Source organism: Corvus hawaiiensis, chromosome 26 (genome assembly GCF_020740725.1).
Source record: "Corvus hawaiiensis isolate bCorHaw1 chromosome 26, bCorHaw1.pri.cur, whole genome shotgun sequence".
NCBI lineage: Eukaryota > Metazoa > Chordata > Aves > Passeriformes > Corvidae > Corvus > Corvus hawaiiensis.
This window is the reverse complement of record NC_063238.1, coordinates 45563021-45587489: the sequence shown is the minus strand read 5'-3', so window position 1 is coordinate 45587489 and position 24469 is coordinate 45563021. Positions and strand designations below refer to the sequence as shown.

General features: G+C 55.9%; 1 protein-coding gene across 5 annotated transcripts; it reads right to left on the bottom strand.

Moving 5' to 3' along the window:
• Nucleotides 1–1017: 1017 nt before the first annotated feature.
• On the bottom strand, nt 1018–16787 carry VPS28 (VPS28 subunit of ESCRT-I). Of its 5 annotated transcripts, none has more exons than XR_007199899.1 (10): nt 16602–16786; nt 16454–16482; nt 12068–12105; nt 10194–10283; nt 9966–10071; nt 6401–6502; nt 4764–4817; nt 2554–2645; nt 2251–2423; nt 1018–1122 (listed from the first exon to the last, which is right to left on the bottom strand). XR_007199899.1 is itself a non-coding variant. In XM_048286325.1 (9 exons), the coding sequence occupies exons 1-9, from the start codon at nt 16636–16638 to the stop codon at nt 2306–2308; spliced, it is 666 nt and encodes a 221-aa protein (XP_048142282.1). In that variant the 5' UTR covers nt 16639–16786; the 3' UTR covers nt 2200–2305. The 5 variants fall into 5 exon arrangements, 1 of the variants encoding a protein (XP_048142282.1); XR_007199902.1 differs by lacking the exon at nt 1018–1122 and adding an exon at nt 1459–1490 and having other exon boundaries at nt 2255–2423; nt 16602–16787; XR_007199901.1 differs by lacking the exon at nt 1018–1122 and adding an exon at nt 1464–1499 and having other exon boundaries at nt 2254–2423; nt 16602–16787.
• Between the last annotated feature and the right edge of the window lie 7682 nt (nt 16788–24469).

Here is a 24469-nt window from a genome sequence, read left to right as displayed (position 1 = left end):
GTAAATCCCAGTTTGATCCAGGATTGCGGTGATTTTTGGGATCCAGCTCTTCCCATTTATTATCCCAAACTTCCAGCGCTCCCAGTTCGAACTGGTCTGGACTGGTCTAGACTGGTCTGGACCGGTCTGAACTGGTTTGAACCGGTCTGAGCTGGTCTGAACTGGTGTGAACTGGGAACGGCTCCCAGTTTGATCCAGTAAATCCCAGTTTGATCCAGGATTTTGGTGATTTTTGGGATCCAGCGCTTCCCATTTATTATCCCAAACTTCCAGCGCTCCCAGTCCAAACTGGTCTGAACTGGTCCGAACTGGTTTGAACTGGGAATGGATCCCAGTTTGATCCAGGTTGATCCAGGATTTTGGTGATTTTGGGGATTCAGCGCTTCCCATTTATTATCCCAAGGATCCAAACTGGTCTGAACTGGTCTGAACTCGTGTGAACTGGTCTGAACTGGTGTGAACTGGGAATGGCTCCTAGTTTGATCCAGTAAATCCCAGTTTGATCCAACAAATCCCAGTCTGATCCAGGATTTCGGTGATTTTGGGGATCCCAAACTTCCCGTTTATTATCCCAAGGACCCAAACTGGTCTGGACTGGTCCGAACTGGTTTGAACTGGGATTGGCTCCCAGTTTGATCCAGTAAATCCCAGTTTGATCCAGGATTTCGGTGATTTTTGGGATCCAGCGCTTCCCATTTATTATCCCAAACTTCCAGCGCTCCCAGTTCGAACTGGTCTGGACTGGTCTAGACTGGTCTGGACCGGTCTGAACTGGTTTGAACCGGTCTGAGCTGGTCTGAACTGGTGTGAACTGGGATTGGCTCCCAGTTTGATCCAACAAATCCCAGGGATCCAGCACTTCCCATTTATTATCCCAAACTTCCAGCGCTCCCAGTTCGAACTGGTCTGGACTGGTCTAGACTGGTCTGGACCGGTCTGAACTGGTTTGAACCGGTCTGAGCTGGTCTGAACTGGTGTGAACTGGGATTGGCTCCCAGTTTGATCCAACAAATCCCAGGGATCCAGCACTTCCCATTTATTATCCCAAACTTCCAGCGCTCCCAGTCCAAACTGGTCTGAACTGGTTTGAACTGGTCTGGACTGGTCTGAACTGGTTTGAACCGGTCTGGACTGGGCTGACCTGGTTTGAACTGGGAATGGCTCCCAGTTTGATCCAGTAAATCCCAGTTTGATCCAGGATTGCGGTGATTTTTGGGATCCAGCTCTTCCCATTTATTATCCCAAACTTCCAGCGCTCCCAGTTCGAACTGGTCTGGACTGGTCTAGACTGGTCTGGACCGGTCTGAACTGGTTTGAACCGGTCTGAGCTGGTCTGAACTGGTGTGAACTGGGAACGGCTCCCAGTTTGATCCAGTAAATCCCAGTTTGATCCAGGATTTTGGTGATTTTTGGGATCCAGCGCTTCCCATTTATTATCCCAAACTTCCAGCGCTCCCAGTCCAAACTGGTCTGAACTGGTCCGAACTGGTTTGAACTGGGAATGGATCCCAGTTTGATCCAGGTTGATCCAGGATTTTGGTGATTTTGGGGATTCAGCGCTTCCCATTTATTATCCCAAGGATCCAAACTGGTCTGAACTGGTCTGAACTCGTGTGAACTGGTCTGAACTGGTGTGAACTGGGAATGGCTCCTAGTTTGATCCAGTAAATCCCAGTTTGATCCAACAAATCCCAGTCTGATCCAGGATTTCGGTGATTTTGGGGATCCCAAACTTCCCGTTTATTATCCCAAGGACCCAAACTGGTCTGGACTGGTCCGAACTGGTTTGAACTGGGATTGGCTCCCAGTTTGATCCAGTAAATCCCAGTTTGATCCAGGATTTCGGTGATTTTTGGGATCCAGCGCTTCCCATTTATTATCCCAAACTTCCAGCGCTCCCAGTTCGAACTGGTCTGGACTGGTCTAGACTGGTCTGGACCGGTCTGAACTGGTTTGAACCGGTCTGAGCTGGTCTGAACTGGTGTGAACTGGGAACGGCTCCCAGTTTGATCCAGTAAATCCCAGTCTGATCCAGGATTTCGGTGATTTTTGGGATCCAGCGCTTCCCATTTATTGTCCCAAACTTCCCGCGCTCCCAGTTCGAACTGGTCTGAACTGGTTGTGAACTGGTCCGAACTGGTTTGAACTGGGAATGGATCCCAGTTTGATCCAGGTTGATCCAGGATTTTGGTGATTTTGGGGATTCAGCGCTTCCCATTTATTATCCCAAGGATCCAAATTGATCTGAACTGGTCCAAACTGGTCCGAACTGCTCCGAACCGGTCCGAACCGGTCCGAACTGGTCTCAGGCGTGCAGGAAGCGGTTGAAGGCGTTGTAGGCCGACTCGAGGTCGAAGAGCATCTGCCGCACCTGGGAATCGTCCAACTCATCCGAGGCCGACATCGCGCTCAGGGTCTGGAGCCTGCGGAATTCCCGAGGGAAAATTCCAAGCCCAAAAAAAAACCGGGGAACGGCTCCGGAATCACCGGAATTCTCCGGAATCGCCGGAATTCTCCGGAATTGCCGGGGATTTGGGGGATTTCGGAGCTCACCATTGGTTCACCTTCTGGCGGCCCTCGAAGTCGGGCGGCAGCGAACTCATGCGGGTCATGGTCTCCATCAGCTCCCGCAGATCCGGCTGGATCTGGGGAATTCGGGCCATTTGGGGGATTTTGGAGGATTTTTGGGGAATTTTGGGGATTTTTGGAGAATTTGGGGGATTTTCTTTGGATTTTTTTTGGATTTTTTTGGAATTTTGGGGGTTTTTGGGGGGATTTTTTTGGGGATTTTTTTGGATTTTTTTGGATTTTTTTGGGATTTTTTGGGGATTTTTTGGGATTTTTTGGGGGATTTTTTGGGGATTTTTGGGGATTTTTTGGGGAATTTTGGGGATTCTTTTGGGAATTTTTGGGGATTTTTTTGGAATTTTGGGGATTTTTTGGGATTTTTTGGGGAATTTTGGGGATTTTTGGGGGATTTTTTTTTGATTTTTGGGAATTTGGGGGATTTTTTGGGAATTTTTGGGGATTTTTTGGGAATTTTGGGGATTTTTTGGGATTTTATGGGGATTTTTGGGGGAATTTGGGGGATTTTTGGGGATTTTTTGTGAATTTTTGGAAAATTGTGGGGATTTTTTGAGATTTTTTTGAGATTTTTCGGGATTTTTTGGGGATTTTTGGGAATTTTTTGGGATTTGTGGGGGATTTTTGCAGAATTTTGTGGATTTTTTTGGGGAATTTTGGGGAATTTTGGGAATTTTTGGGGATTTTGGGGGGATTTTTGGAGAATTTCTGGGGAATTTCTGGGGAATTTTTTGGGGAATTTTTTTTTATTTTTGGGGGATTTTTTGGGGAATTTTGGGGAATTTTTTAGGGATTTTGGGGGAATTTTGGGGATTTTTCAAGAATTTTTCAGGGAATTTTGGGAATTTTCTGGGAAATTTTTGGGGAAGTTTTGGAAATTTGGGAGGAATTTTTGGGATTTTGGAGGATTTTTTGGGGAATTTTTGGGGGGGAATTTTGGGGATTTTTGGGGAATTTTGGGGGAATTTTGGGGAATTTTGGGGAATTTGGGGGGATTTTTTGGGAATTTTTAGAGAATTTTGGGGAATTTTTGGAGAATTTTTGGGGAATTTTGGGGTGAAATTGAGGAAGTTGGGAGTGAAATTTGGGGGGATTTGGGATTCTGGGAATGGGGAATTTTGGGATGGAATTGGGGGATTTGGGAATTCTGGGATTGGGGAATTTGGGATTCTGGGAATGGGGGATTTGGGGATTCTGGGATTGGGGGATTTGGGAATGGAATTTGGGAATTCCGGGATTGGGGAATTATGGGATGGAATTGGGGATTTTGGGGATGAAATTTTGGGGACTTTGGGATGCCAGGAATGGGGGATTTGGGAATTCTGGGAATGGGGGATTGGGGGATTGGGGAATTCTGGAATTGGGGAATTTTGGGAATTCTGGGATTGGGGAATTGGGGAATTCTGGGAATGGGGGATTTTGGGAATTTTGGGAATTCTAGGATTGGGGAATTGGGGAATTCTGGGATTGGGGAATTGGGGAATTCTGGGAATGGGGGATTTTGGGAATTCTGGGAATGGGGGATTTGGGAATTTGGGGAATTCTAGGATTGGGGAATTGGGGAATTCTGGGATTGGGGAATTGGGGAATTCTGGGAATTCTGGGATTGGGGGATTGGGGAATTCTGGAATTGGGGAATTTTGGGAATTCTGGGATTGGGGAATTGGGGAATTCTGGGAATGGGGGATTTTGGGAATTTTGGGAATTCTAGGATTGGGGAATTGGGGAATTCTGGGATTGGGGAATTGGGGAATTCTGGGAATGGGGGATTGGGGGATTGGGGAATTCTGGAATTGGGGAATTTTGGGAATTCTGGGATTGGGGAATTGGGGAATTCTGGGAATGGGGGATTTTGGGAATTCTGGGAATGGGGGATTTGGGAATTTTGGGAATTCTAGGATTGGGGAATTGGGGAATTCTGGGAATTCTGGGATTGGGGGATTGGGGAATTCTGGAATTGGGGAATTTTGGGAATTCTGGGATTGGGGAATTGGGGAATTCTGGGAATGGGGGATTTTGGGAATTTTGGGAATTCTGGGATTGGGGAATTGGGGAATTCTGGGATTGGGGAATTGGGGAATTCTGGGAATTCTAGGATTGGGGAATTCTGGGAATTCTGGGATTGGGGAATTGGGGAATTCTGGGATTTGGGAATTCCCAATCCCCAATCCCGCTCCCACCTCGTCCATGGCGCGGATCTCCAGCCGCAGTTTGTCCATCACCGTGATGAAAAGCTGCCGGAATTCCAACGGAAATTTGGGATCAGCCCCATCACCCACAGCCCCAAAAATCCCCAAATTTCCCCCAAAAATTAAAAAAAAAAAAAAAAAAAATTAAAATCCAAAAAAATCCAACTCCCCCCAAAAAATCCTAAAAAAAGCAAGGAATTTGTGTCCAAAAATCCCCGCCCAAAAAAATCCCCCAAAAATCCCCCCAAAAAACCATAAAAAATTCCAAAAAATCCGAAAGACAAAGAAAAAGGGGAATGAAAATAAATTCCAACAAATGCCCTGAAAAGTTGGGAAAAAAAAATCCCCAAAAATCCCCGGAATTCCTGCGGTTTGTACGGAGAAGGTTCTGGAAATGCGGCAGTTGAGGTTCCCAAAATATTCCCAAAACACCCATAAAAAATTCCAAAAAATTCCCCAAAAACCCCATAAAAAATTCCAAAAATATTCCCCAAAAAGCCCATTAAAAATTCCAAAAAAATTCCCCCCCAAACCCCATTAAAAATCCCCAAAAAATGACCCAAAAAACCATAAAAAATTCCAAAAACACCCCCCTAAAAACCCTTAAAAAATTCCAAAAAATTTCCCAAGAGATCCATTAAAAATTTTTAAAAATTCCCAAAAAACCCACTAAAAATTCCAAAAAAATCCCCCCAAAACCCCATTAAAAATTTAAAAAATATTCCCCAACAAACCCACAAAAAATCCAAAAAATTCCCCAAAACATCCATTAAAAACTCCAAAAAAATCCCCAAAAACCCCCAAAAAATTCCAAAAAATTCCAAAAAAACCCCATTCAAAATTCCAAAAACTTTCCCCCAAAACCCCATTTAAAAATTCACAAAAAATTACCTAAAAAAAATTTAAAAGTCAAAAAAATTTTCCAAAACATTTCCCTAAAGGCCATAAAAAATCCCAAAAAAACTCCCCAAAACCCCATAAAAAATCCCAAAAAATCTCCCAAAAAAACCCATTCAAAATTCCAAAAAAATTCCCCAAAAACCCCAAGAAAAAATCCAAAAAAATTACCTAAAATAACCATTAAAAATTCCAAAAAACTTTCCAAAAAATTTCCCAAAAACCCCATTAAAAGTTCCAAAAAAATTCCCCCAAAACCCCATTAAAAGTTCCAAAAAAATTCCCCCAAAACCCCATTAAAAATTCCAAAAATTTCCCAAAAAACCCATTAAAAATTCCCAAAAAATCCCCCCAAAACCGCATTAAATTTTTTTTTAAACTCCCCAAAAAAACCCTTAAATTTTCCAAAAAATTTCCCAAAAACCCCATGAAAAAATCCAAAAAAATCCCAAAAAAACCCATTAAAAATCCCAAAAAAATTTCCCAAAACATTTCCCAAAAACCCCATAAAAAAATCCCAAAAAAATTCCCAAAAACCCCACAAAAATTCCCCAAAAAATCCCCAAAAAAACCCATTAAAAATCCAACAAAAACCCCCCAAAAACTCCATTCCAAAACTCTCCCAAAAACCCCTCAAACTTTTCCAACAACCCTTCCCAAAAATTCCCCCCCGGTGCCCCCGAGGCGGCGGAATTCCCGAGAATTCCCGGATTTCTCCGGCGGCTCCGTACGGAGACGATGTCGGCGATGCAGCGGTTCAGGTTCCCTTTGTCGTCCTTGATGGTGATTGGCCGATCCTCCCGGATGCGCTCCATGGCCAGGGGACAATCCAGCTGTGCATTCCCAAATTCCCAGATTTTTCCAGGCCCGGATTCCCAGAGATTCCCTTAAAAAATCCCCGTAAAAATCCCCGCAAAATTCCCCCAAAAATCCCGCAAAAATCCCTGCAAAATTCCCACAAAAATCGTCCTCAAAAATCCAAAATTCCTCCCAAAAAACCTCAATTTCTGCCCAAAATTCTCCATTCCCAAATTCCCCATTCCCAGATTTCCCAACGTTCCAGTCTCGGATTCCCAGAGATTCCCGCAAAAATCCCCCCAAAATTCCCCTCAAAAATCCAAAATTCCACCGAAAATCCCCCAAAAATCCCCAATTTCAGCTGCAAATTCTCCATTCCCAAATTCCCCATTCCCAGATTTCCCAATGTTCCAGTCCCGGATTCCCAGAAATTCCCTCAAAAATCTCCCCAAAATTCCCCTCAAAAATCAAAAATTATCCCCAAAATTCCCCCCAAAAATCTTCAATTTCTACCCCAAATTCTCCATTCCCAAATTTCCCAACGTTCCAGTCCCGGATTCCCAGAAATTCCCACAAAAATCTCCCCAAAATCCCTGCAAAATTCCACCCAAAATTCCCCTCAAAAATCCAAAAATCCCCCCAAAAATCCCCCCAAAAATCCCCAGTTTCATCCCCAAATTCTCCCTTCCCAGATTTCCCAATGTTCCAGTCCCGGATTCCCAGAAATTCCGGCAAAAATCCCCCCAAAATTCCCCCAAAATTCCCCTCAAAAATCCAAAAATCCCCCCAAAATCCCCAGTTTCATTCCCAAATTCCCCATTTTCAGCCCCAAATTCCCAATCCCGAAACCCCAAACCCCCCAAATTCCCAATCCCAAAATCCCAAACCCCCCAAATTCCCAATCCCAAAACCCCAAACTCCTCAAATTCCCAATCCCAAAACCCCAAACCCCCCAAATTCCCAATCCCGGAATCCCAAACTCCCCCTAAATTCCACCCCAAACCCCCCAAATTCCCAATCCCAAAATCCCAAACTCCTCAAATTCCCAATCCCAAAACCCCAAACCCCCCAAATTCCCAATCCCAAAATCCCAAACCCCCCAAATTCCCAATCCCAAAATCCCAAACTCCTCAAATTCCCAATCCCGAAATCCCAAACCCTCCAAATTCCCAATCCCGGAATCCCAAACTCCCCCTAAATTCCACCCCAAACCCCCCAAATTCCCAATCCCAAAATCCCAAACTCCTCAAATTCCCAATCCCAAAACCCCAAACCCCCCAAATTCCCAATCCCGGAACTCCAAACTCCCCTAAATTCCACCCCAAACCCCCCAAATTCCCAATCCCAAAACCCCAAACTCCCCAAATTCCCCGATTTCACCCCAAAATCCCGGGATTCCCACCCGGAACTTGCGGCAGAAGTCGTCGATGGAGGCGATCTCGGCGCCCTGCACCTGCTCCCCAAATCCCTCCTTCCCCACTTCCCCAACCCCCCAAATTCCACCCCAAACCCCCCAAATTCCCAATCCCAAAATCCCAAACCCCCCAAATTCCCAATCCCAAAATCCCAAACTCCTCAAATTCCCAATCCCGAAATCCCAAACCCCCCAAATTCCCAATCCCGGAATCCCAAACTCCCCCTAAATTCCACCCCAAACCCCCCAAATTCCCAATCCCAAAATCCCAAACTCCTCAAATTCCCAATCCCGAAATCCCAAACCCCCCAAATTCCCAATCCCGGAATCCCAAACTCCCCCTAAATTCCACCCCAAACCCCCAAAATTCCCAATCCCAAAATCCCAAACTCCTCAAATTCCCAATCCCAAAACCCCAAACCCCCCAAATTCCCAATCCCAAAATCCCAAACCCCCCAAATTCCCAATCCCGGAACTCCAAACTCCCCCTAAATTCCACCCCAAACCCCCCAAATTCCACAATTTCCTCCCCCAAATCCCACCCCTGACACCCCAAACTCCCCAAATTCCCCGATTTCACCCCAAAATCCCGGGATTCCCACCCGGAACTTGCGGCAGAAGTCGTCGATGGAGGCGATCTCGGCGCCCTGCACCTGCTCCCCAAATCCCTCCTTCCCCACTTCCCCAACCCCCCAAATCCCACCCCAAACCCCCCAAATTCCCAATCCCAAAATCCCAAACTCCTCAAATTCCCAATCCCAAAATCCCAAACCCCCCAAATTCCCAATCCCAAAATCCCAAACTCCCCCTAAATTCCACCCCAAACTCCTCAAATTCCCAATCCCGGAACTCCAAACTCCCCCTAAATCCCACCCCAAACCCCCCAAATTCCCAATCCCAAAACCCCAAACTCCCCAAATTCCCCGATTTGACCCCAAAATCCCGGGATTCCCACCCGGAACTTGCGGCAGAAGTCGTCGATGGAGGCGATCTCGGCGCCCTGCACCTGCTCCCCAAATCCCTCCTTCCCCACTTCCCCAACCCCCCAAATCCCACCCCAAACCCCCCAAATTCCCAATCCCAAAATCCCAAACCCCCCAAATTCCCAATCCCAAAATCCCAAACTCCTCAAATTCCCAATCCCGAAATCCCAAACCCCCCAAATTCCCAATCCCGGAATCCCAAACTCCCCCTAAATTCCACCCCAAACCCCCCAAATTCCCAATCCCGGAATCCCAAACTCCCCCTAAATTCCACCTCAAACCTCCCAAATTCCCAATCCCAAAATCCCAAACTCCTCAAATTCCCAATCCCAAAACCCCAAACCCCCCAAATTCCCAATCCCGGAACTCCAAACTCCCCCTAAATTCCACCCCAAACCCCCCAAATTCCCAATCCCAAAACCCCAAACCCCCCAAATTCCCAATCCCGGAACTCCAAACTCCCCCTAAATTCCACCCCAAACCCCCCAAATTCCCAATCCCAAAACCCCAAACCCCCCAAATTCCCAATCCCGGAACTCCAAACTCCCCCTAAATCCCACCCCAAACCCCCCAAATTCCCAATCCCAAAATCCCAAACTCCCCAAATTCCCCGATTTGACCCCAAAATCCCGGGATTCCCACCCGGAACTTGCGGCAGAAGTCGTCGATGGAGGCGATCTCGGCGCCCTGCACCTGCTCCCCAAATCCCTCCTTCCCCACTTCCCAAACCCCCCAAATCCCACCCCAAACCCCCCAAATTCCCAATCCCAAAATCCCAAACTCCCCAAATTCCCCGATTTCAACCCAAAATCCCGGGATTCCCACCCGGAACTTGCGGCAGAAGTCGTCGATGGAGGCGATCTCGGCGCCCTGCACCTGCTCCCCAAATCCCTCCTTCCCCACTTCCCCAACCCCCCAAATCCCACCCCAAACCCCCCAAATTCCCAATCCCAAAATCCCAAACCCCCCAAATTCCCAATCCCAAAATCCCAAACTCCTCAAATTCCCAATCCCAAAATCCCAAACCCCCCAAATTCCCAATCCCGAAACCCCAAACTCCCCAAATTCCCCGATTTCACCCCAAAATCCCGGGATTCCCACCCGGAACTTGCGGCAGAAGTCGTCGATGGAGGCGATCTCGGCGCCCTGCACCTGCTTCAGCGCCGCCTTGAACTGCACCAGCAGCCGCGAGCACGCCGCCGTGTACCTGCGGGGGTTTTTCGGGAATTCCCGGCGGTTTTTCGGGAATTTTCCGGGAATTCCGGGTTTTTTAAAGGTCTCGGGGATGGGGGGGTTTTTTTGGGGAATTTTCGGGGGGGACGCACTCACTCGTTGGGGGACACGCAGTCCTTGATGTACGCCTTCTCCAGCGCCTGCAGCGTCTTCACCACCGCAAAGAGCTCGGCCATGTTGTCGTACCTGCGGGAAGGGGGGACTGGGAGGGACTGGGAGGGACTGGGATGGGGTAATGGGGTACTGGGATGGACTGGGAGGGGACTGGGAGGGACTGGGATGGACTGGGAGGGGACTGGGAGGGGACTGGGAGGGGATTGGGATGGGGTAATTGGATACTGGGAGGGACTGGGAGGGGACTGGGAGGGGATTGGGAGGGACTGGGAGGGACTGGGAGGGGATTGGGAGGGACTGGGAGAGACTGGGATGGGGTAATTGGATACTGGGAGGGGATTGGGATGGGGTAATTGGATACTGGGAGGGACTGGGAGGGGACTGGGAGGGGATTGGGAGGGACTGGGAGGGACTGGGAGGGGATTGGGAGGGACTGGGAGGGACTGGGATGGGGTAATTGGATACTGGGAGGGGATTGGGATGGACTGGGAGGGATTGGGAGGGGACTGGGAGGGATTGGGAGGGGACTGGGAGGGACTGGGAGGGGACTGGGAGGGGTTGGGAGGGACTGGGAGGGGATTGGGAGGGACTGGGAGGGACTGGGAGGGGTTGGGAGGGGATTGGGAGGGACTGGGAGGGGATTGGGATGGGGTAATTGGATACTGGGAGGGGATTGGGATGGACTGGGAGGGATTGGGAGGGGACTGGGAGGGATTGGGAGGGGACTGGGAGGGACTGGGAGGCACTGGGAGGGGATTGGGAGGGACTGGGAGGGACTGGGATGGGGTAATTGGATACTGGGAGGGACTGGGAGGGGATTGGGAGGGACTGGGAGGGATTGGGAGGGGACTGGGAGGGACTGGGAGGGGACTGGGAGGGGTTGGGAGGGACTGGGAGGGGATTGGGAGGGACTGGGAGGGACTGGGATGGGGTAATTGGATACTGGGAGGGACTGGGAGGGGATTGGGAGGGGATTGGGATGGGGTAATGGGGTACTGGGATGGACTGGGAGAGACTGGGAGGGACTGGGAGGGGATTGGGATGGGGTAAATGGATACTGGAATGGACTGGGAGGGAATGGGATGGACTGGGAGGGACTGGGAGGGACTGGAAGGGGATTGGGATGGATTGGGAGGGACTAGGAGGGGACTGGGAGGGACTGGGAGGGGGTAATCGGATACTGGGAGGGACTGGGAGGGGATTGGGAGGGACTGGGAGGGACTGGGAGGGACTAGGAGGAACTGGGAGAGGGTAATTGGATACTGGGATGGACTGGGAGGGGATTGGGAGGGGATTGGGAGGGACTGGGAAGGACTGGGAGGGACTGGGAAGGACTGGGATGGACTGGGAGGGGGACTGGGAGGGACACTGGACCTCCCGACCCCAAACCCCTCTGACCCCAAACCCCTCTGACCCCAAATCCCCCTGACCCCAAATCCCCCTGCAGCCCCAAATCCCCCTGACCCCAAACCCCTCTGACCCCAAACCCCTCTGACCCCAAACCCCTCTGACCCCAAATCCCCCTGACCCCAAACCCCTCTGACCCCAAATCCCTCTGACCCCAAATCCCCCTGACCCCAAATCCCTCTGACCCCAAACCCCTCTGACCCCAAATCCCTCTGACCCCAAATCCCCCTGCAGCCCCAAATCCCCCTGACCCCAAATCCCCCTGACCCCAAACCCCTCTGACCCCAAACCCCTCTGACCCCAAATCCCCCTGCAGCCCCAAATCCCCCTGACCCCAAACCCCTCTGACCCCAAATCCCCCTGACCCCAAATCCCTGCGGCCCCAAATCCCCCTGACCCCAAATCCCTGCGGCCCCAAATCCCAAAATTCCCGGGGTCTCCTCACTCACTTCTCGCGCTCACGGGCGTTCTTGTAGAGCTTCACCTCCTGCGGCCAGTGATGGACAGGAGGGGGCAGTGATGGACAGCAGCGGTCAGTGATGGACAGGAGCGGTCAGTGATGGACAGGAGGGGGCAGTGATGGACAGCAGCGGTCAGTGATGGACAGGAGGGGTCAGTGATGGACAGGAGGGGGCAGTGATGGACAGGAGGGGGCAGTGATGGACAGGAGGGGTCAGTGATGGACAGCAGCGGTCAGTGATGGACAGGAGGGGGCAGTGATGGACAGGAGCGGTCAGTGATGGACAGCAGCGGTCAGTGATGGACAGGAGGGGGCAGTGATGGACAGGAGGGGGCAGTGATGGACAGGAGGGGGCAGTGATGGACAGCAGCAGTCAGTGATGGACAGGAGAGGTCAGTGATGGACAGCAGCGGTCAGTGATGGACAGCAACGGTCAGTGATGGACAGCAGCGGTCAGTGATGGACAGGAGGGGTCAGTGATGGACAGCAGCGGTCAGTGATGGACAGGAGGGGGCAGTGATGGACAGCAGCGGTCAGTGATGGACAGGAGGGGGCAGTGATGGACAGGAGGGGGCAGTGATGGACAGGAGGGGTCAGTGATGGACAGCAGCGGTCAGTGATGGACAGGAGGGGTCAGTGATGGACAGGAGGGGGCAGTGATGGACAGGAGCGGTCAGTGATGGACAGGAGGGGGCAGTGATGGACAGGAGGGGTCAGTGATGGACAGGAGCGGTCAGTGATGGACAGGAGGGGGCAGTGATGGACAGGAGGGGGCAGTGATGGACAGCAGCGGTCAGTGATGGACAGGAGGGGTCAGTGATGGACAGGAGGGGGCAGTGATGGACAGGAGGGGGCAGTGATGGACAGCAGGGGGCAGTGATGGACAGCAGCGGTCAGTGATGGACAGGAGGGGGCAGTGATGGACAGCAGGGGGCAGTGATGGACAGGAGCGGTCAGTGATGGACAGGAGGGGGCAGTGATGGACAGGAGGGGGCAGTGATGGACAGCAGCGGTCAGTGATGGACAGGAGCGGTCAGTGATGGACAAGAGGGGGCAGTGATGGACAGGAGGGGTCAGTGATGGACAGCAGCGGTCAGTGATGGACAGGAGGGGTCAGTGATGGACAGGAGCGGTCAGTGATGGACAGGAGGGGGCAGTGATGGACAGGAGGGGTCAGTGATGGACAGCAGCGGTCAGTGATGGACAGGAGGGGGCAGTGATGGACAGGAGGGGGCAGTGATGGACAGGAGGGGTCAGTGATGGACAGCAGCGGTCAGTGATGGACAGGAGCGGTCAGTGATGGACAGCAGCGGTCAGTGATGGACAGGAGGGGTCAGTGATGGACAGGAGGGGGCAGTGATGGACAGCAGCGGTCAGTGATGGACAGGAGGGGGCAGTGATGGACAGCAGCGGTCAGTGATGGACAGGAGGGGTCAGTGATGGACAGGAGGGGGCAGTGATGGACAGCAGCGGTCAGTGATGGACAGGAGGGGTCAGTGATGGACAGGAGGGGGCAGTGATGGACAGCAGCGGTCAGTGATGGACAGGAGGGGGCAGTGATGGACAGGAGGGGGCAGTGATGGACAGCAGCGGTCAGTGATGGACAGGAGGGGGCAGTGATGGACAGGAGGGGGCAGTGATGGACAGCAGCGGTCAGTGATGGACAGGAGGGGGCAGTGATGGACAGGAGGGGGCAGTGATGGACAGCAGCGGTCAGTGATGGACAGGAGGGGTCAGTGATGGACAGGAGGGGGCAGTGATGGACAGCAGCGGTCAGTGATGGACAGGAGGGGTCAGTGATGGACAGGAGGGGGCAGTGATGGACAGCAGCGGTCAGTGATGGACAGGAGGGGGCAGTGATGGACAGGAGGGGGCAGTGATGGACAGGAGGGGGCAGTGATGGACAGCAGGGGGCAGTGATGGACAGGAGGGGTCAGTGATGGACAGCAGCGGTCAGTGATGGACAGGAGCGGTCAGTGATGGACAGGAGGGGGCAGTGATGGACAGGAGCGGTCAGTGATGGACAGGAGGGGGCAGTGATGGACAGGAGGGGTCAGTGATGGACAGGAGCGGTCAGTGATGGACAGGAGGGGGCAGTGATGGACAGGAGGGGGCAGTGATGGACAGCAGCGGTCAGTGATGGACAGGAGCGGTCAGTGATGGACAGGAGGGGGCAGTGATGGACAGGAGGGGTCAGTGATGGACAGCAGCGGTCAGTGATGGACAGGAGGGGTCAGTGATGGACAGGAGCGGTCAGTGATGGACAGGAGGGGTCAGTGATGGACAGCAGCGGTCAGTGATGGACAGGAGGGGGCAGTGATGGACAGGAGGGGGCAGTGATGGACAGCAGCGGTCAGTGATGGACAGGAGGGGGCAGTGATGGACAGGAGCGGTCAGTGATGGACAGGAGGGGTCAGTGATGGACAGCAGCGGTCAGTGATGGACAGGAGCGGTCAGTGATGGACAGCAGCGGTCAGTGATGGACAGGAGGGGTCAGTGATGGACAGGAGCGGTCAGTGATGGACAGCAGCGGTCAGTGATGGACAGCAGCGGTCAGTGATGGACAGGAGGGGTCAGTGATGGACAGGAGCGGTCAGTGATGGACAGCAGCGGTCAGTGATGGACAGGAGGGGGCAGTGATGGACAGCAGCGGTCAGTGATGGACAGGAGGGGTCAGTGATGGACAGGAGGGGGCAGTGATGGACAGCAGCGGTCAGTGATGGACAGGAGGGGTCAGTGATGGACAGGAGGGGGCAGTGATGGACAGCAGCGGTCAGTGATGGACAGGAGGGGGCAGTGATGGACAGGAGGGGGCAGTGATGGACAGCAGCGGTCAGTGATGGACAGGAGGGGGCAGTGATGGACAGGAGAGGTCAGTGATGGACAGCAGCGGTCAGTGATGGACAGGAGGGGGCAGTGATGGACAGCAGCGGTCAGTGATGGACAGGAGGGGGCAGTGATGGACAGCAGCGGTCAGTGATGGACAGGAGGGGGCAGTGATGGACAGCAGCGGTCAGTGATGGACAGCAGCGGTCAGTGATGGACAGGAGGGGGCAGTGATGGACAGGAGGGGTCAGTGATGGACAGCAACGGTCAGTGATGGACAGCAGCGGTCAGTGATGGACAGGAGAGGTCAGTGATGGACAGGAGGGGTCAGTGATGGACAGGAGGGGGCAGTGATGGACAGGAGGGGTCAGTGATGGACAGGAGGGGGCAGTGATGGACAGGAGCGGTCAGTGATGGACAGGAGGGGGCAGTGATGGACAGCAGCGGTCAGTGATGGACAGGAGGGGTCAGTGATGGACAGGAGGGGTCAGTGATGGACAGCAGCGGTCAGTGATGGACAGGAGGGGTCAGTGATGGACAGCAGCGGTCAGTGATGGACAGGAGGGGGCAGTGATGGACAGGAGAGGTCAGTGATGGACAGGAGGGGTCAGTGATGGACAGCAGCGGTCAGTGATGGACAGGAGGGGTCAGTGATGGACAGCAGCGGTCAGTGATGGACAGCAGCGGTCAGTGATGGACAGGAGGGGGCAGTGATGGACAGCAGCGGTCAGTGATGGACAGGAGGGGGCAGTGATGGACAGGAGGGGGCAGTGATGGACAGGAGCGGTCAGTGATGGACAGGAGAGGTCAGTGATGGACAGGAGCGGTCAGTGATGGACAGGAGGGGTCAGTGATGGACAGGAGGGGGCAGTGATGGACAGGAGGGGGCAGTGATGGACAGCAGCGGTCAGTGATGGACAGGAGGGGTCAGTGATGGACAGCAGCGGTCAGTGATGGACAGGAGGGGGCAGTGATGGACAGCAGCGGTCAGTGATGGACAGGAGGGGGCAGTGATGGACAGGAGGGGTCAGTGATGGACAGCAGCGGTCAGTGATGGACAGGAGGGGGCAGTGATGGACAGGAGCGGTCAGTGATGGACAGGAGGGGGCAGTGATGGACAGCAGCGGTCAGTGATGGACAGGAGGGGGCAGTGATGGACAGCAGCGGTCAGTGATGGACAGGAGGGGTCAGTGATGGACAGGAGGGGGCAGTGATGGACAGCAGCGGTCAGTGATGGACAGGAGGGGGCAGTGATGGACAGGAGGGGGCAGTGATGGACAGGAGGGGGCAGTGATGGACAGCAGCGGTCAGTGATGGACAGGAGCGGTCAGTGATGGACAGGAGGGGGCAGTGATGGACAGCAGCGGTCAGTGATGGACAGGAGGGGGCAGTGATGGACAGGAGGGGTCAGTGATGGACAGCAGCGGTCAGTGATGGACAGGAGCGGTCAGTGATGGACAGCAGCGGTCAGTGATGGACAGCAGCGGTCAGTGATGGACACGAGGGGTCACTCCCGGCCCCGAGTGGTCACTCCGGGTCCAGCGCTCACCTCGTAGAGCTCCGGTTTGTTCCCGGGCGCTGCCGGGGAGGGAGGGGCAGCGTTAGGGGGGGATGGGAGCCCCGGGAATTCCGGCACCATCCCGGGAACCCCCGCCCGGGAATTCCGGGATCATCCCGGCAGCGCTCCCGCCTCTCACCGCCCATCCCGGCCGGGCCCGCGATGCCGTGGAACATCCCCGGATGAGCCTGGAGGGGTCTGGGCCGCCTCGCTGATCCCGATCCCGATCCCGGTCGCGATCCCGATCCCGGTCGCGATCCCGATCCCGGTGGCTCCGCGGCGCTTCCGCCTCTCTCCGTACAGACTCCCCTTCCCACAATCCCTTTCTCCCCTCTCACGTCCCACCCTTTCCGGCCCAGTGCCCATAGGCCATTGGCTCGCTCTCTCTGCCTCTCTGTTATCTCGTCGCTGACTGGCTGGCGGAGATGTCAATCAGAGTAGTTGCCAAGCGACGCCGCCATGTTGGATCCCGCCATGGCGGCGGCCGTGTGGGAAGTGATGCCTCTCCTGCTCCTCTGGCGGTCGAGGCCCCGCGGGCGGCCAGAACTGGGGCGGCGCCGGCCCTGTGTTTTCATGGCCTAATTAAGCGCGGCCTAATTGGAGCCAACTCTGAGGGGCCGCACGGAGTCTTCTCCGTACAGCCCTCCCTTCCCATAATCCCTTTCTTCATTTGTCCCACCCCTCTCTGGCGGCGCACTTGCAGCTGATTGGCTCAAACCGCCAGCACTCGTCGCTGATTGGCTTTCCCAGCTGTCCGTCGTGGCAGTTGCCAGGTAACGCCGCCATGTTGGATCCCCGCTGTGGCGGCGGTGTGGGAGCTGACGCCGCTCCTGTCCCGGTGGCGAGCGAGGCCACAACTGAGGCGGCAGCGGCCCTGTCTGTGCTTTCGTGGCTTAATTAAGGCCGTGGCCTAATTAAAGCCGCGTCTGAGGGACCGCACTGCATTTTTCCGTACGACTTCCCGTTCCCACAGTCCCTTTCTCCCCCTTGTCCCACCCCTTACAGCCGATTGGTTCAAGCCCTCCATTTTCTCGTCGCTGATTGGCTTTTCAAGCTGCCCGTCAGAGCGGTTGCCAGGCAACGCCGCCTTGTTAAACCCACGCCATGGCGGCACAGGAGGAGACAATGGTGGAGGAACCGGCGGTGCCTCTGCCCCGCGCTCTGCTACGACTGGACCGGAACCAGCGCTATCGTGGTGCTGCGTGGCTTAATTGCCTCCGCGGCCTAATTACTGCAGTGCCTAATTGGGGCCGTGGCTGCGGGGCCGCGCTGCCCGTCCAATCCTCCCTTCCCAGAATCCCTTTCTTCCTCCGTCCCGCCTTTCCTGCCGGCAACTCCGCATCCCATTGGTTCATTCCCGCCACGGGCCTGATTTCACAGCGCTGATTGGCTCTTCCAGCTGTCAATCACACGCATCGCCAGGCAACGCCGCCATGTTGGGTCCCCGTCATGGCGGCTGTCGGTGCTCCCGTTCCCGCTGGAGGACAAGGCCCCACCCGCAGCCACAACGCGTAGAACCGGCCCTTTCTTTATTTTCCCGGCCTAATTAAAGCCGGGCTTAATTGAGTCTGTGGCCTAATTGTGCCTGACGGTCCGCACGGCGTTCCGCCGTACAAACTTCCCTCCCCACAATCCCTTTCTCCCCATATCCCGCCCATTCCGGCGGCGCGCCCGCAGCCCATTGGCTGATCTCGTCCACCTCCTCGTTCTCGCAGCGCTGATTGGCTGTTGGACCTGCCAATCACGCCGGTTGCCAAGCGACGCCGCCGTATTGATCCCGCCACGGCGGCGGCCGTGGTGGCGCAGGTCCTTAAATTGAGAGATTTAGACTTGGTTTAAGGGATTTAAACCTGGTCTAAGGGATATTTTTACCTGATTTAGGGGATTTAAACCTGGTTTTGGGGATTTTGGACCTGGTTTAAGGGATTTAAACCTGATTTAGGGGATTTTTTTTACCTGTTTTACAGGATTTAAACCTGATTTAGGGGATTTTGGACCTGATTTAGGGGATTTTTTACCTAGTTTAAGGGATTTAAACCTGGTTTAGGGGATTTAAACCTGATTTAGGGGATTTAAATCTGGTTTAAGGGATTTTTGACCTGATTTAGGGGATTTAAACCTGGTTTAGGGGATTTTGGCCCCGGTTTAAGGCATTTTAACCTCATTTAGGGGATTTAAACCTGGTTTAGGGGATTTTTGACCTGGTTTAAGGGATTTAAACCTGGTTTAGGAGATTTTGGACCTGGTTTAAGGGATTTAAACCTGATTTAGGGGATTTTGACCTGGTTTAAGAGATTTTTTTACCTGATTTAGGGGATTTAAACCTGGTTTAGGGGATTTTGGCCCTGGTTTAGGGATTTTGGCCCTGGTTTTAGGGGATTTTAGACCTGGTTTAAGGGTTATAAAGCTGGTTTTAGGCATTTTGGCCCTGGTTTAGGGGATTTTAGACCTGGTTTAGGGGATTTTAGACCTGGTTTTAGGAATTTTGGCCCTGATTTACAGGATTTTGGCCCCGGTTTAGGGGATTTTTACCTGGTTTAGGGGGTTTTTGACCTGGTTTAAGGGATTTTGGCCCTGGTTTTAGGGGATTTTTGACCAGGTTTTAGGGATTTTTTACCTGGTTTAAGGAAGTTTAGCCCCGGTTTAGGGGATTTTGGCCCCGGTTTAAGGGATTTTCGCCCTGGTTTTAGGCATTTTGGCCCTGTTTTAAGGGATTTTTACCTGGTTTAGGGGATTTTGGCCCCGGTTTAAGGGATTTTGGCCCTGGTTTTAGGGATTTTGGCCCTGCTTTAGGGATTTTAGGCCTGGTTTTAGGGATTTTCACCACCTCGGGGGTCCCTCAGCCCCAGGTGTCCCTCGCCGGTGCCTCCTTGTCCCCATCCCAGTAAAACCAGTGGAGGTGACGCCCATCCCCCACTGGGAGCCCTTTGGGGTGTCCCCAAGCCCCGGGAGGGGGAGGGGCCGATCCCAAACCCCCCAAATCCTTGGGTTTCCCCTGAAAATCCCCCCTCGTTCCCACCGGGATCCCCCCAAACCCCCCCCGGCTCCCTCTCCCCCCCCCCCCCCCCCCCCCCCGAGGTCCCCTTGTCACCCGATGCCGCGTCACCAGGCGGCTCGGGGTTAATTACCCCTAATTAGGCTGATTAGGCTCAGGTGCGGCACTTCCCGGTGCCACCTCGGCACCGGCGCGGGGCAAAGTCCCCCCTGAACCTCCCCATCCCCCCTCTGTCCCCTCCTGTCCCCTCCCTGTCCCCCCCCGGGATGGACACTGGGATACTGGGATGGACACTGGGATACTGGGATGGACATGGGGACACCAGGATGGACACTGGGATGGACACTGAGATGGGCATGGGGATACTGGGATGGACACTGGGATGGACACTGGGATGGACACTGGGATACTGGGATGGGCACTGGGATACTGGGATGGACATGGGGACACCGGGATGGACACCGGGATGGACATGGGGATACTGGGATGGACACGGGGATACTGGGATGGATACTGGGATGGACATGGGGACACCAGGATGGACACTGGGATGGACATGGGGATACTGGGATGGACATGGCGACACTGGGATGGACACGGGGATACTGGGATGGACACCGGGATGGACACGGGGACACTGGAATGGACATGGGGACACCGGGATGGACATGGGGACACCGGGATGGACACGGGGATACTGGGATGGACACTGGGATGGACATGGGGATACTGGGATGGACACGGGGATACTGGGATGGATACTGGGATGGACATGGGGACACCGGGATGGACATGGGGACACCGGGATGGACATGGGGATACTGGGATGGACACGGGGATACTGGGATGGATACTGGGATGGACATGGGGACACCAGGATGGACACCGGGATGGACATGGGGATACTGGGATGGACACGGGGATACTGGGATGGATACTGGGATGGACATGGGGACACCAGGATGGACACCGGGATGGACATGGGGATACTGGGATGGACACGGGGATACTGGGATGGATACTGGGATGGACATGGGGACACCAGGATGGACACCGGGATGGACATGGGGATACTGGGATGGACATGGGGACACCGGGATGGACACGGGGATACTGGGATGGATACTGGGATGGACATGGGGACACCAGGATGGACACCAGGATGGACACCGGGATGGACATGGGGATACCAGGATGGACATGGGGACACCGGGATGGACACCGGGATGGACACGGGGATACTGGGATGGACACGGGGATACTGGGATGGACACCAGGATGGACACGGGGACACTGGAATGGACATGGGGACACTGGGATGGACACTGGGATGGACACGGGGACACTGGGATGGACACGGGGATGCTGGGATGGACATGGCGACACTGGAATGGACATGGGGACACTGGGATGGACACGGGGATGCTGGGATGGACATGGCGACACTGGAATGGACATGGGGACACTGGGATGGACACTGAGATGGACACGGGGACACTGGGATGGACATGGAGATACTGGGATGGACACCAGGATGGTCATGGGGACACCGGGATGGACAGACACAGGGACACTGGGCTAGAAGGGGCCACGGGGACACGGGGACACCGGTGGCAGGTGGCCACGAGACCCCGGCGAGTGGCACGGCCGTGGCCTGGCCGTGCTGTGCCACCCTGAGCCGGGACACGCCGGGACACGTCGGGACACGCCGGGACGCGCCACGCGGCACCGCGTGATGTCACGACTCCCCGTGACACCCCAGGACACCCCGTGGGTGCCCCCGTGGGGCTCCCGGCTCCTTGCTGGGGTGGCCCCGGCGAGCTGGGGACAGCCGGGCACCCGCAGGGGACAGCGGCACGCCCAGGGGTGGCCGCAGCAGCCGCGTGTCCCTGGCGGAGCCGAGGGAGTGGCCCGGGGTGGCTCTGGGGACAAACTCCGGGCTGGCACCGGTGGCGCGGGGTGACACGGGGTGACACGGGGTGACACGGCCCGGGGTGCCAGGACACCGCGTGGTGGCACACGGGGGGGCCATCTCTGATGCCATGGGGCGGCCGGCAGTGTGACACGCGTGTGACACCGCGTGTGACACCGCGTGTGACACGTGTGTGACACCGCGTGTGACATCGCCGTGGGTGTCACTCGTGTGCCGCGTGCCGTGAGCGCCGTGGGTGTCACCGGTGCCACGTGTGCCACACGCCCTTGTCCTGGGGAGAGTGCAGGGACAGTCCAGCGCCCAAAGGTGACCCCAGCGCCCAGGAGTGACCCCAGCACATGGTCTTGGACCGGTGGGGTGACCCCAGCGCCCAGAGGTGACCCCAGCACCCAGAGATGACCCCAGCACGTGGTCTTGGAGTTTGGGGGTCATTCAGGGACTGAGGGACAAGTCCAGCACCCAGAGGTGACCCCAGCACCCAAAGGTGACCCCAGGACCTGGTCTCGGACCAGTGGGATGACCCCAGCACCCAAAGGTGACCCTGGCGCCCAAAGGTGACCCCAGCGCCCAGGAGTGACCCCAGCACGTGGTCTTGGAGTTCGGGGGTCATTCAGGGACTTGGGAACAAGTCCAGCACCCACAGGTGACCCCAGCACCCAGAGGCGACCCCAGGACCTGGTCTCGGACCAGTGGAATGACCCCAATGCCCAAAGGTGACCCCAGCGCCCAGGGGTGACCCCAGCACCCAGGAGTGACCCCGGCACCCAGAGGTGACCCTGGCACCCAAAGGTGACCCCGGCACCCAAAGGTGACCCCAGGACCTGGTCTCGGACCAGTGGGGATGACCCCAGCACCCAAAGGTGACCCCAGCGCCCAGGACCGAGCAGAGAACCCTGGGACGAACTGGACACCCCAGGTATGACCTGGGCACCCTGGGGTGACCCCCACACCTGAGCCACGCCCGGGGCTGGGGGTGCCCCTGTCCCCCACCCAGGGGTGACCCGGTGGGTGTCCCAAGGGTGCCTAAGGGGGGGGGGGTTGGTGGCTTGGGGGTGTCCCTAAGGTGTCCCAGGAGCCCCCAGGTGGAGTTTGGGTGTCCCAGGGGTGACCCTGGCGTGTCCTGGGGGTGTCCTGGGGGTGCCCGGGCAGGGGTTGGGTGACCCTGGGGTGCCCTGGAGGTGTCCCAGGTGTGCCTGGCCAGGGATGGGTGTCCCTGGGGTGTCCCTGAGGTGTCCCTGGGGTGTCCCAAGAGTCCCCAGATGGGAGCTGGGTGTCCCTGGTGGGGTGTCCCTGAGGTGTCCCTGGGGTGTCCCAGGAGTCCCCAGATGGGAGCTGGGTGTCCCTGGGGTGTCCTGGGGTGTCCCAAGAGTCCCCAGATGGGAGTTGGGTGTCCCTGGGGTGTCCCTGAGGTGTCCCTGGGGTGTCCCAAGAGTCCCCAGATGGGAGTTGGGTGTCCCTGGGGTGTCCCTGGGGTGTCCTGGGGTGTCCCAAGAGTCCCCAGATGGGAGTTGGGTGTCCCTGGGGTGTCCCTGGGGTGTCCTGGGGTGTCCCAAGAGTCCCCAGATGGGAGTTGGGTGTCCCTGGGGTGTCCCTGAGGTGTCCCTGGGGTGTCCCAGGAGTCCCCAGATGGGAGCTGGGTGTCCCTGGGGTGTCCCTGAGGTGTCCCAGGGGTGTCCCTGGGGTGTCCCTGAGGTGTCCCAAGAGTCCCCAGATGGGAGCTGGGTGTCCCTGAGGTGTCCCTGGGGTGTCCCAAGAGTCCCCAGATGGGAGTTGGGTGTCCCTGGGGTGTCCCTGAGGTGTCCCTGGGGTGTCCCAGGAGTCCCCAGATGGGAGCTGGGTGTCCCTGGGGTGTCCCTGAGGTGTCCCAAGAGTCCCCAGATGGGGGTTGGGTGTCCCTGGGGTGTCCCTGGGGTGTCCCTGAGGTGTCCCAAGAGTCCCCAGATGGGAGCTGGGTGTCCCTGGGGTGTCCTGGGGTGTCCCAGGAGTCCCCAGATGGGAGCTGGGTGTCCCTGGGGTGTCCCTGGGGTGTCCTGGGGTGTCCCAAGAGTCCCCAGATGGGAGTTGGGTGTCCCTGGGGTGTCCCTGAGGTGTCCCTGGGGTGTCCCAGGAGTCCCCAGATGGGAGCTGGGTGTCCCTGGGGTGTCCCTGAGGTGTCCCAGGGGTGTCCCAGGAGTCCCCAGATGGGGGTTGGGTGTCCCTGGGGTGTCCTGGGGTGTCCCAGGGGTGTCCCAGGAGTCCCCAGATGGAGATTGGGTGTCCCTGGGGTGTCCCTGGGGTGTCCCAAGAGTCCCCAGATGGGGATTGGGTGTCCCTGGGGTGTCCTGGGGTGTCCCAGGGGTGTCCCAGGAGTCCCCAGATGGGGGTTGGGTGTCCCTGGGGTGTCCCTGAGGTGTCCCTGGGGTGTCCCAAGAGTCCCCAGATGGGAGTTGGGTGTCCCTGGGGTGTCCTGGGGTGTCCCAGGGGTGTCCCAGGAGTCCCCAGATGGGGATTGGGTGTCCCTGGGGTGTCCTGGGGTGTCCCAAGAGTCCCCAGATGGGAATTGGGTGTCCCTGGGGTGTCCCTGAGGTGTCCCAGGGGTGTCCCAAGAGTCCCCAGATGGGAGCTGGGTGTCCCTGGGGTGTCCCTGAGGTGTCCCTGGGGTGTCCCAGGAGTCCCCAGATGGGGGTTGGGTGTCCCTGGGGTGTCCCTGAGGTGTCCCAGGGGTGTTCCAAGAGTCCCCAGATGGGGGTTGGGTGTCCCTGGGGTGTCCTGGGGTGTCCCAAGAGTCCCCAGATGGGGGTTGGGTGTCCCTGGGGTGTCCCTGAGGTGTCCCAGGGGTGTCCCAAGAGTCCCCAGATGGGGGTTGGGTGTCCCTGGGGTGTCCCTGAGGTGTCCTGGGGTTTCCCAGCGGTGCCCAGGTGTGGACTGGGTGTTCCAACGGTGTCCCTGGGGTGCTGGGGGTGCTGGGCTGGGGGTTGGGTGACCCTGGGGTGTCCTTGGGGTGCTCCGGGGGTGTCTCTGGTGTCCTGGGGGTGCCTGGGGTGGGGGTTGGCTGAGCCTGGGGTGACTCAAGGGTGTCCCAGAAGTGTCCCGGGAGTGT

What these genes read in the sequence shown, in the direction of transcription:
- VPS28 (XM_048286325.1), bottom strand. Translation starts at nt 16,638, where the DNA reads ATGTTCCACGGCATCGCGGGCCCGGCCGGGATGGGCG. An exon ending in GGGCCCGGCCGGGATGGGCG is followed by an intron (nt 16,483 to 16,601) that starts GTGAGAGGCGGG and finishes CCTCCCCGGCAG; the next exon opens with CGCCCGGGAACAAACCGGAG. An exon ending in ACTTCTGCCGCAAGTTCCGG is followed by an intron (nt 6,503 to 9,965) that starts GTGGGAATCCCG and finishes GGGAATGCACAG; the next exon opens with CTGGATTGTCCCCTGGCCAT.